Source organism: Ylistrum balloti, unplaced genomic scaffold (genome assembly GCF_031769215.1).
Source record: "Ylistrum balloti isolate Yb309-2 unplaced genomic scaffold, AGI_CSIRO_Ybal_v1 Utg370264, whole genome shotgun sequence".
Taxonomy (NCBI): Eukaryota; Metazoa; Mollusca; class Bivalvia; order Pectinida; family Pectinidae; genus Ylistrum; species Ylistrum balloti.
Window position 1 is genome coordinate 343,957 of NW_026782207.1, and position 13,627 is coordinate 357,583.

The 13,627-nt window shown below is 37.2% G+C and overlaps 1 protein-coding gene across 1 annotated transcript in view; it reads left to right on the forward strand.

The window, feature by feature from the left end:
- The window catches only part of LOC132552652 (protein trachealess-like), a 91,880-nt gene that overhangs the window by 42,824 nt on the left and 35,429 nt on the right, over positions 1-13,627 (forward strand). Inside the window, exon 3 of the mRNA XM_060216840.1 lies at positions 7,332-7,567. Coding sequence (XP_060072823.1) covers positions 7,332-7,567 — 236 coding nt within the window. The remainder of the gene's footprint in view (positions 1-7,331; positions 7,568-13,627) is intronic.

The window sequence follows — 13,627 nt, forward strand, 5'->3', positions numbered from 1 at the left end:
TGTTGATAGATATAAGTGATATTTATTGTTAAGAAACTATGCTAGACTGCAGTCCTTTATGATAAAATCATTAATACACATAACGTGAATATAACAATGTAAATAATTTCAACTGAAAGTATTGACAAGTTTTGATTGTATAGATGAGGGATACAGACCCATTTGGCCTCTTGTTTCTTGTATGTGTCCTGTTCAACATTGATTCTGAAATACTGTATTGGGCTTGGAGTGGTAATCTAAGCTTTACCTGCAGGCTTTCACTGGTTCGCTACATAGGCACCTTCTCGACATCATTGTCAAATATGCCAAACTTGTGTCGTAAATCAATTATAAAACCTATGTTACAGAAATTTTTATTCCATGATATGTGCATTTATATCTTGTAATTGATAAAATTGATAAAATAAGCTGTATAAATGTACAGCAGTTTGATAGAGCACGTGAATATACATGATGTATGACAATATTACAACCTGAATGAACTAAGACGTCATTTAGATAAAAACTGCATTGACATATCAGCTGCTTTGTTCTTAGTTCTAATAGAAGTACTTTTGTTAATGCCATTGACAACCCTATCAGATAGCATGCAGCCTGATTCCAGAAGCAATGCTTTAACCATGGAAAAATGTTAGGGCCCTTATATATACATAATAGACTTTCAATGTAGCATTTGTCCATGTGAAATTTTTACGTTAGGATATGGTTTGAATATAATTAAAACTACAGAGAGGAATAGGAATATCTATGTCAGCAGACCATTGGTCTTTTGCAAAATGACATCGACGTTACGCTGAATTTTGCCTGATGACAAACGCCAAAATTATTGCTCTGCGCAAACTTCCAAACTTCATGGGATATAAAAGCAATATTAGGAATTTTTATAAATCAACTTGTTTGTTACAACATGTCGATTATTTCAACAACTATTTATATTTCTAAACGTAACATGTAAGTAAATACAGAGAGTAATTCTGTCGAATTACTACACATGCTAAAATACATCTGTTTTACGTCACTGCCGAATACAGCAAAATTATATGTGATGGTTGTATTCCGACAATGGCTGTGCTAGTTGCAGGATAAATAAGGATATGTCACCATGTGACCCAGTGATTCCACTTTACAGTCACCAAGTGACCCAGTAATGCCACACTATGGTCACCAAGTGACCCAGTGATTCCACTCTATGGCCACCAGGTGACCCAGTGATTCCACTCTATGGTCACAAAGTGACCCAGTGAACCCACTCTATGGTCACCAAGTGACCCAGTGATTCCACTCTATGGTCACCAAGTGACCCATTTATTCCATTCTATGGTCACCAAGTGACCCAGTGATTCCACTCGATGGTCACCAAGTGACCCAGTGATTCCACTCTATGGTCACCAAGTGACCCAGTGATTCCACTCCATGGTCACCAAGTGACCCAGTGATTCCACTCTATGATCACCAAGTGACCCAGTGATTCCACTCTATGGTCAACAAGTGACCCAGTGATTCCACTCTACAGTCACCAAGTGACCCAGTGATTCCACTCTATGGTCACCAAGTGACCCAGTGATTCTACTCTATGGTCACCAAGTGACCCATTCATTGCAGTCTTTGGTCTCCAAGTGACCCATTCATTGCAGTCTATGGTCACCAAGTGATCCATTCATTGCAGTCTATGGTCACCAAGTGACCCATTCATTGCAGTCTATGGTCACCAAGTGACCCAGTGATTCCACTCTATGGTCACCAAGTGACCCAGTGATTCCACTCTATGGTCACCAAGTGACCCAGTGATTCCACTCTATGGTCACCAAGTGACCCAGTGATTCCACTCTATGGTCACCAAGTGACCCATTCATTGCAGTCTTTGGTCTCCAAGTGACCCATTCATTGCAGTCTATGGTCTCCAAGTGACCCATTCATTGCAGTCTATGGTCACCAAGTGACCCATTCATTGCAGTCTATGGTCTCCAAGTGACCCATTCATTGCAGTCTATGGTCACATTGTGATCCAATAATTCCACTCTCTGGTCATTAAGCATCTTGATACAGAGACAGCTTTATACACCTCTCACACCTTTAAATTATCTGCATTCAGTGTTGAGATATAACACAGTATGAGTTCTGATTTCATGGCTGTTGTTTACTGAATGTGTAACAGGTTACAAGCCCATTTTATTGTCAATGATATATCAACTTAAGCTTTGTCATCTTAATATAACTTTGAAATATTAGTATTTCTTGAAATGGGAAGAAGTCTTCGGAATAATAATGTTTCTTCTAGAAGAATAACCTGAATTTTCCTTGTTCAAAACAATAATCAGTGTGTTACATATTCTGGATGCTAGTGTGGTCCTGCTTTAGTGTTAGAATCAAGGTATACATAACAGCCGATGTTCTACAGGACTTTACAGGGTGGTAAATGTAATGTTGTTTTATATGGGTAGTCAGCCGCACATTCCAACGATGGTTAGCTCTACAATTTCAGCACCCAATTGTCAAGCTACTCCACCTATCAACATACACACCCATTTAAGCTTTGGTGAGTGCAAGCTTTAATGACACAAATTAAGTAACATCATACTATAATATTACATTTTGCAGTGAATCTCTCAATAAGATGCAAAGCATGAAAAGATTTCGTCCATTTTTTGTAACCGCAACTGATGTTGTGAAATATACTGTTTCCAGTGAAAATGACTTTGTGATGCAGTGTTCTCATCAAATTAACTTGTATCGTCAGTAATCATTGTAAGGTGGAACTTATAATATAATTGATAGCTACGTGATCTGTCAAATTATGCTGCGAAGTTGACTTGCTGTACATGTACTTTTGTTAGGTATTTCCAGGTGACTTGAAAATAGATGCAAATGTTTGAAAATTTTCACATGAATTCATATGTATGAATGTCCTAATGTTGACCTTTTAATACAGACCTCAGCAGATTAAGGGTTCTATCTTGGAGAGAGAAAATGTATTACAATTGTTTAGATCAGTAGAGTAGTTACATATAGTAACATAAGGTTATATATATAGTTACATTAGGATATATATATATATATATATATATATAGTTACAGTAGTGTAATATATATATATAGTAACATAAGGATATATATATATATATAGTTACAGTAGTGTAGTATATATATAGTTACATTAGGATATATATATATATATAGTTACAGTAGTGTAGTATATATATAGTTACATTAGATATATATATATATATAGTTACAGTAGTGTAGTATATATATAGTTACATTAGGATATATATATATATATAGTTACAGTAGTGTAGTATATATATATAGTTACATTAAGATATATATATATATATAGTTACAGTAGTGTAGTATATATATAGTAAGATATATATATATATATATATATATATATAGTTACATTAGGATATATATATATATATACATTAGGATATATATAGTTACATAAGGATATATATAGTTACATTGGGATATATATATAATTTTATTAAGATATATATAGTTACAACACTATAAAGCTTTATAACAGTTACAGAATTATGGACATTAAATTGGTTTATGTCAATGTTCAGGATATATTTCATTGGCACTTCACTTAAACATACATCTACCAAAACATATCAGGGGTCTCAAGACAGTATGTTTTGTACTTTGACAGTCATGTACCCAGCAAGGATGGATGTTGAAATAGGGAAAATTAAAAGGCACTCTTTAATTGGTTCCCTCCCACCTTCCTCACTCTCTCCACCTCCAGATAGAAGTATGAGAGAAGGAGTGAGACTGCTGTGACAACATCCTCATTCTCAGCACCTCCAGATAGAAGTATGAGAGAAGGAGGGAGACTGGTGTGACAACATCCTCACTCTCTCCACCTCCAGATAGAAGTATGAGAGAAGGAGGGAGACTGCTGTGACAACATCCTCACTCTCTCCACCTCCAGATAGAAGTATGAGAGAAGGAGGGAGACTGGTGTGACAACATCCTCACTCTCTCCACCTCCAGATAGAAGTATGAGAGAAGGAGGGAGACTGCTGTGACAACATCCTCACTCTCTCCACCTCCAGCTAGAAGTATGAGAGAAGGAGGGAGACTGGTGTGACAACATCCTCACTCTCTCCACCTCCAGATAGAAGTATGAGAGAAGGAGGGAGACTGGTGTGACAACATCCTCACTCTCTCCACCTCCAGATAGAAGTATGAGAGAAGGAGGGAGACTGCTGTGACAACATCCTCACTCTCTCAACCTCCAGATAGAAGTTTGAGAGAAGGAGGGAGACTGGTGTGACAACATCCTCACTCCCTCCACCTCCAGATAGAAGTATGAGAGAAGGAGGGAGACTGGTGTGACAACATCCTCACTCTCTCCACCTCCAGATAGAAGTATGAGAGAAGGAGGGAGACTGCTGTGACAACATCCTCACTCTCTCCACCTCCAGATAGAAGTATGAGAGAAGGAGGGAGACTGCTGTGACAACATCCTCACTCCCTCCACCTTCAGATAGAAGTATGAGAGAAGGAGGGAGACTGGTGTGACAACATCCTCACTCTCTCCACCTCCAGATAGAAGTATGAGAGAAGGAGGGAGACTGCTGTGACAGTGGCCATACGCTCCCCACCCCCACTCACATTAACCTTCAAGTTGACTTACATTGAGTGCGCTAATTGTTTCCCCGACCAAATAATACTTGGTGATATGTGTTGATCTAATAATAAGTGTGGCGACAAGAGGTGTTACAGAACACTGGTTGAGACAATCCCCCAGAGTTCAAATTGTACCTTCTACCAATCATAAGCATTGTCTTCTAAAACGCTTTATCAACATACAAACTGTCACACTAATTCAATTACTCAATTATTGAAATAGAGTGGAAATAAATTACTGCCTTGTTTGGTTCCTAGCTAATGCAATCAGTCAGAGAAATTGATGTGCCGTGCTCATACGCCACTTTTTTTTCTCTAAAAGTCTTCACGGAGTGAAATAACATTAGGATACAGTAGAAAATATAATCGTTTTATTTCCGGAGATCTCCCTTCGCCTTGATTAAAAGGAGAAATAGAAATTGCAGTGAGTTTTGAAGAACATCAAATTTCATTATGTTATTTCCTGCTGATTGGACTCAGCACTTGCTACTATGGCAGATCTGTTGATGGCCAGAATCCCTCGGTACCCCACACTGCCTGTGTGACATAAAGGAATATTTCCTCCAATATTAGCATCATAATGTGCCCAGTCTTAATCTGCCGCTGCCATTGTATTCATTTTGAACCAAAGGAATTGCCTTAGTCAGTCCAGTTGGCAAACAAAGACAGACAAGTGTAACCCAAGGATGCTAACTAATAAAAAAAAAAAATACGAAAAAGAAAGTCATGTTAATGAAATCAAATGTTTTAGGTTTAGATCTTGCAAAGGAGTCTTTTGAAAGTCTGTTGACTACAATACGGATAATTATATTTTGACAAAAATACCTATAGATATGGGTGGGCTTATTACAGGACTATTATAGAGCTTTTGTTGGTAATTTTACTAAACTGCAATAGGTACGTTTAGGCTTATTACGTGACAAAACAATAGCATTTGTTGGTATTATTCAATTGAACAGAAGTTGGTTTGAATGGCCGTACTACAGGATGATGAAATAGCTTATGTTGGTATATTCTACTGAACAGCAGTAGGTATGGATTAGCTTATTACCTTGTATGGGCTTATCATTGGATAATAATGATAATATCAATAGTTGCACAATGTTGTCTGGGTATCCTTAGCTCATCTGTCGTGAGGGCAAGTCGGCTGTTGTTGTGGCTCCGTCACTCGTCCGTCCATCAAACATAATCCTTTAAACAACTTCTTCTCAGTAACATAAAGGCCAAGAATGACGATATTTGACTAATAGGTTTTGACAATGTTTTGAGAAAATAAATAACCTTGACCCATTTTCAAGGTCATAAAGGTCAAATTTGTTGGACACTTTTAACGACTTCTCTGCATTAACCAAAAAGCCAAAGATCAGGATATTTGCCTGGTAGTTTCCTGAGATGAAGCATCATGAACTTATTAATGTATATCAACGTAACTTCAGTGTATAACATGATCAACAAGTGAGTAGTACAGGTCCATTGGGATTCATGTTAGTGATTACAAGATCTACATATGTCACATGATGAACAATACGATAGAAACTGTCACATGAAAATTTGTTTTTCAACATTAGACTTTTTGGAGTTCCTGTATATTTTAAAAGCTGTTCTGTAGCATAGAGTCTTCTTATCTAAGTATGGTGGTATGTACTTTGTTACATGACCGTCCTCTATGTAATATGTATTACGACACCTTTTGTGATATCAGTGAGATTTTGTCAGAATTCAATGTGAATGAAAAAATGTTCAACATCCTTTGAAATTTTTTTTTTATTTAAACCTTATTTGAAACACAGTTCGTTATTTCGTGAAGTAAGGTATTTCTTGTGAGATTTACGTAACTTGATCACTGAGCTTCTCAGTATCAGCAAATCTTGGTACAGAAAAAGTTGCTTCAAGTCCCCAACAAAAGTGCAACTGTTGGCACTGGCAGGTCGTTATCTGATGAATAAGATTGATGAGACAATTGTGGAGATATACTATAATCTTTGTCTATAACAATGTCATTGTGCGTATACAAATATTCTCAAGGATTGTCTCCTTTAGCTAGCAAATTTCCTGTCCTTAAATAATTATTAGCAAAAATTTGAAACAGAAAGGTCTTTATCCGTGTCAAAATAATCTTTAAATAGAAACTGGACTTAGGGATAACAAAAAAACGAAAAGAAAAAAGAAAAAAACGTAAGATGTGTTGCAGCATTATATTTAATATGTTTACAACCAAATATGGAATTAAATTCATTTGTAGTATGATTATATTAATAATCCCAGACCAACAATCCGAGCTGAGTGACAAGGAAATGGCCAGTAATCATATCAACATAATTCCGTCTAAAAAAGGAAGCCATGATGTGCTGCACCTGCTACTTAGCAAGATAATTACATCCATACCATTGCATTTAATGAATCTCTGCATGCATACTGTCCCACCTGAATCCGTTACATAGGATTAACAAATAGACATGATTGTTATACAAGCCAAGGATGAAATGTAATTATCAGTCGAATTAAAACAATAGTTTTAAAAGTTCTATTCCTTTTATTAGATAAGCCGATATAGGTTAATCTAATTAGAAGTGGTATATATTTTTGTTTGTAAAATTTGATTAAGTTTTGTTAACTTTTTATGGGCACATGCGAAATAGGTGGCCGTTTTTCATATCTTCCAAGAAAAGTTGTGTCTTCATGTTTTTCAGTATCTTGGAACTCAGGAAGGAAAAGTCTCGTGATGCTGCTCGATCTAGGAGGGGGAAAGAGAATTATGAGTTCTACGAATTAGCCAAGCTTTTACCTCTGCCCCCAGCTATAACAAGCCAGCTGGACAAAGCCTCAATCATTCGACTATCTATAAGTTACCTGAAAATCCAGGATTTCTCCTCACATGGTGACCCGCCTTGGGCTCGGGATACTTCTCACACCAAATCTCTCAAAAGTATGTATAGATTTTAATAAAATATTACTTTATTTTGATTCAGTTACAATACTTTCAAACTCTTGTGTAAATCAAATTCTTTCCAAAAATGAATATTATAGCCCACTCATTATCATTATATTGCCCACTTCGAATTGCTCTATTGCCCGTTTAGAAGCATTGATAACTCACTTCGTCAGAATGATCTTGATGAGTAAGGGCAATATCGTGGGACCTAACTATGCTGCTGATTAGTGTTTCATAGAACTGGACTGGAAGCAACCTTAAATGGCCATAGAGAGTTAAAATGATGGTCTGACCCTGCTACGGCACTGATGGGCGAGATAACATATATATAAGACCTTTCGATTTAAAAACGGGCATGGCTGAGATCTTGGCTACTGTAACCATAGATAAATTCTACTACGGTAAACTATCGTGGGTTACAATCTAGCACATACTTGCTTTACAATTTTACCAGATAAATAACACCTGTTCCAGAGGAACATAGAATTTGAGTAGATGCTGAATCCGCCAGCAAGCATGCATGTGAATTACTCATTAAACATGACAATTTCAGAACAATGTGCAAATAAATGTTTACAAATGTTCCTGCACCTGTACTTCCATGGGACATTCATTACAACTATATCTAATGCATAATTTTCGGGCTCCTGCATGTAGTTTTCTAGAATAGTTACGTAGCTCAACATAAGAAGCAAACACAATGTACATGCTCTAAGTATTGAACATATGCCTGACACGCATTGATGCATATTTATGCAAACAATACCTGCATTATCATACAACTGCAAACCATCTTTCTTTTGCATGTGTTTTATTTTTTATAAATTTTGTCGAAGAAACAAATTCGTGAAAATCAAATATTGTGAATTTTAGACAAGTGTGATAAATATTGATTATACGGCAAAGTAAGATCTTTTTCACAAAAGTTTATCTTTGTAAAGTTGTTGTGATGCAGAAATTGCGAAAAGTTGGTAACTGCAAAGGAAAGCTAGTTTACAGAAAACCAATGAAAACACTTTTACTACACCACATAATGCAACATATCAACACACAAGCTTTCATCCACAGTCCAAACGATTGAAGTGTCCCTACAGAAATACCCGGATGAATATGCAAACATTCAACGCTCATTGTAACCATGTAACAAACCGTAAGTACAATTCACCTCCACTTCCTTCCCTGTTATATACACCATGCACACAGTACATACACATATCTAAGCTGTTATTCTGTGACACATTATAACTTTGATAGAAAATACATTGCCACTGAAGATTTGTCACAAATTTTTTGTTAAGAAATGTTTTACTGACCAAAAAGTATAGTTTGAATACATGAAATTTTTTTTTCGTTGTTCAAGTTTAAACTTTTTGAGTCACCGGAAACAAAATCTCATGTTGACCTTATGTGATCACTTTTGAATTCTTCTTAAAAACCCCTGAACTAATTTAACTGAATTTTTGCAGTAATATTCCCTGACCTAGCATGAACAAAAATAGTGAATTATATGGTCCTCATTCCACAGAGGCCTGTTGGGGGTGGGGGGGGGGCTGGTTTAACTACTGTAATGGATCTTGCATTTCTTCTTGGGGAGGTTAACTCTACTGCAATTTTATAGAAAAATTGCATTTTTGAGCAAAATGTTGCTTATTTCCCTCTTGAAATAACTTTTTAAGAATTATTAGTATAGGATGACAGTTTTAATGGTTTGCATGTATTTACACTGGCTTAATGTCATCAATATCACTATTTCTTTTTCATGACACTTGAAATCTACTTAACCTTATAACCTTTATATTCAATATTGCTTATCTCAGGTGATGGTCAAGGCCGTTAGGCATCTTGTTTGTTCAAAACTTCAAAAACAAAAGAGATGTACCTTAGCTTTTAGTCCGAAGGGCTAAGGGAGCTGATGGCACAATGTGGTGATAATCATCTGTCATCTATCAACTTTTCCTTCAAATCCAAATCATTACCATTCCTGATCAACTGCATGGATTTTGACCAGATTTGGTCAAAAGCATCCTTGGGGGGAATGGAAGTCAGTTTTGAGTTTTGTATTAATGATGGGTCTTGACTCCATTTTGGTCTGAGGAGCAGGGTCCAAAAAAGGCATTTTAGTAAACTCTTAAATAATCCGTCATCTTCTGTAGGAATAATTATTTTTGTCAAAATTTAGTCTGAAGCATTCTCAGTTGAAGTGGACTTAATTTTGAATGGTAGGTCTCTGCCCCCTTGGGCAGGAGGGGATGGGCCCAATAGGGAAAATAAAACAAATTCTTTAAAATCCTTCTTCCTGTGAAAGATTGTCAGGGTTCTGTCCTAATTTGGTCATCCTAGTGTGAAGAGGAATCAATTTTGTATAAACAATGGGTCTCAACCCCTGCAGCAGAAAGGTTGGGGCCCAATAGGCGAAATGGAGCAAATTCTTTGAAATTCTTCTTCTGTCCTAATTTAATCTGAAGGATTCTTATGCGACGGGAAATTATCTTATTATACACAATGGGTCTTAAACCCTTTGTGTTGAGAGGGCTTGGGGACATAGATTAGAGTCTTTAACATTTTTTTTTGCAATTTATACAGTCCCAAAATACAAACTAATCTAGGACCCCTGGAAAATACATTTAATGTATACTGTTACTTTGTTTTTAAGGAACAAATTTAAACAATTGATTTTGTCAGGAACTTTTATGTTCTGGCATTAGGTATCCAAGTCCATTTCACGTGCAGTCATTGAGTGATTGACCTCAGACATCTAAGTCAAAGGTGATTGGTTACTATCCTGTGGCATTTGTACTACCTAATCGGGAGATCTCTTGTTAGGATTAAAAAAAGAAGCATTTTAACACAAGTTTGAGGAAGATTGTTTTTAGCACATATATATTACTATATCAAGTATCTATTAAGTGTAATAAAAAAGTTATATAAACCTATTTTGGTATGACACAACAGATATGTCACACTTTGACAAACAACAAGTAAAAAAAGGCATTTTTTTCAGATAGTCTGTGCTGGCAGATTGCCTGCAGGTAATACATCAGTTCTACTAATATATGATAGTACTTTATGAATACATGTACATGAACCAATTAACTTAATATGGTCTATCTAAGTATCTACGGCTTTGAGCTGTTTTCAGGAGCGTAATCCACTCAAAGCTACCAATCAGATATTCTCAATGGGCAAAGTGTCCACTCCTAGTTGCTAGAGCATCAAGCAACATTTCAATAGATATGGACTATCAGTTGGACGTGCAAGTTTTTTTTTAAAAGTTGAGCATCTTTCAAAGTTTTTTTTTTATTTGGTAAAGCATTAATGTCAAAATTTGATAGTTTATGGACTATCAATTAAAATTTATCATTTGGTAGATCAGCTGTCAAATTTCATCTGTTAGTAGATCAGCTGTCAAACATCATCAGTTGGTAGGTCATCTGTGAATTTTTTTTAGTTGGTAGACCATCCATGAGAAATTAAGATGAAACAGAGTATCAAAATTTCACATAAAGTAGGGTTTCAAAAGGTCACAGAAAGTAGGGCGTAGAAAGGTCACATGAAGGAAGGCATCAAAAGGTCACATAAAGGAAGGCATCAAAAGGCCACATAAATAACGGCATCAAAAGAGATAAGATGATGCTAGATTTTATTATCATCCCTCCCTTATCATAACCTATAATCATTCACATAAATTGAGAGTAAAGTTGAGAATATAGGTCGCCTTACTAGCCTCAGCTACTGGGAATTTCCCTTTAGTCAAGCGATAGAGTGTCTGGCTAGAGACCGAAGGGTCGCTAGTTCGAACCCCAGCAGTGGCAGGGTGTTTTTCATTACTCTTTCCTATTACATATATACACACACACATGTGGTGTCTTTGTGAGCTGAGTGGGTAAGGTATCTGACCATCTTTATCACTAGCCATATCTTAACTGCAAGACCAACTGTACTGGGCAGATCTTAACATGATGACTCAAATGATATAACCCTTTCTCATAACTCATCAAACATTTACATTAAGTAAATATCAATTACTCTGAAGTAACAAAGTATCACTGCCATTAAAATGATGATACACCTTCAGTGTCAAAACATGTCAACCTTGCAATAAATACTCAAGTTCACTCTGGTTGCAGACTTTGATATTTATAAACATAGAGTTTAATCTTAATTAACAAACAAACAATGTCATCATTTATTCAATTTTGTTGGTGTATAGGAACATTGTAGGGACAGGAAGATAATTCAGTGCACAGACTACTTGTGAAGGCAGGACTTAATCCACTGACAGCATATTGTCTGAGCTGGTGATACGGAACTACTTTTATAAAGTTTCTTATTACTAGCCACAGCTGCTGAATCTTTTGAATATAAATTCATGTCCTCATTTATATCAAGTCTGGACTGCTGGGGTCAAGGATTTAGGTAGAATAAATTATAATCTTTGTCTATTGTTGTTCCTGGGAATGATAGAAGGACAACACCAGTCAGTAATACTGCAGAAATGTTATGTAATTAGTCAACTGCTTGTCATGTTCATCTTGATGAAGACTCTGCATGGTCAACTAGTTCCCACTGTATAGCAACTGGTCCCTGCTCTGTTCCTGCTGTATAACAACTGGTCCCTGTTCTGTTCTTGCTATATAACAACTGGTCCTTGTTCTGTTCTTGCTATATAACAACTGGTCCCTGTTCTGTTCTTGCTATATAACAACTGGTCCCTGCTCTGTTCCTGCTGTATAACAACTGGTCCCTGCTCTGTTCCTGCTGTATAACAACTGGTCCCTGCTCTGTTCCTGCTATATATCAACTGGTCCCTGCTCTGTTCTTGCTATATAGCAACTGGTCCCTGCTCTGTTCTTGCTGTATAACAACTGATCCCTGCTCTGTTCTTGCTGTATAACAACTGTTCCCTGCTCTGTTCTTGCTGTATAACAACTGGTCCCTGCTCTGTTCTTGCTGTATAACAACTGGTCCCTGCTCTGTTCTTGCTGTATAACAACTGGTCCCTGCTCTGTTCTTGCTATATAACAACTGGTCCCTGCTCTGTTCCTGCTATATAACAACTGGTCCTTGTTCTGTTCTTGCTATATAACAACTGGTCCCTGTTCTGTTCTTGCTGTATAACAACTGGTCCCTGCTCTGTTCCTGCTATATAACAACTGGTCCTTGTTCTGTTCTTGCTATATAACAACTGGTCCCTGTTCTGTTCTTGCTGTATAACAACTGGTCCCTGCTCTGTTCCTGCTATATAACAACTGGTCCTTGCTGTATAACAACTGGTCCCTGTTCTGCTGTATCCCTTCTGCTATATAACAACTGGTCCCTGCTCTGTTCTTGCTATATAACAACTGGTCCCTGTTCTGTTCTTGCTGTATAACAACTGGTCCCTGCTCTGTTCCTGCTATATAACAACTGTTCCCTGCTCTGTTCCTGCTGTATAACAACTGTTCCCTGCTCTGTTCCTGCTGTATAACAACTGGTCCCTGCTCTGTTCCTGCTATATAACAACTGGTCCCTGCTCTGTTCTTGCTATATAACAACTGTTCCCTGCTCTGTTCCTGCTGTATAACAACTGGTCCTTGTTCTGTTCTTGCTATATAACAACTGGTCCCTGCTCTGTTCTTGCTATATAACAACTGGTCCCTGTTCTGTTCTTGCTATATAACAACTGGTCCCTGCTCTGTTCTTGCTATATAACAACTGGTCCCTGCTCTGTTCTTGCTATATAACAACTGGTCCCTGCTCTGTTCTTGCTATATAACAACTGGTCCCTGCTCTGTTCTTGCTATATAACAACTGGTCCCTGCTCTGTTCCTGCTGTATAACAACTGGTCCCTGCTCTGTTCCTGCTGTATAACAACTGGTCCCTGCTCTGTTCCTGCTGTATAACAACTGGTCCCTGCTCTGTTCTTGCTGTATAACAACTGGTCCCTGTTCTGTTCTTGCTATATAGCAACTGGTCCCTGCTCTGTTCTTGCTATATAACAACTGGTCCCTGCTCTGTTCTTGCTATATAACAACTGGTCCCTGCTCTGTTCTTGCTGTATAACAACTGGTCCC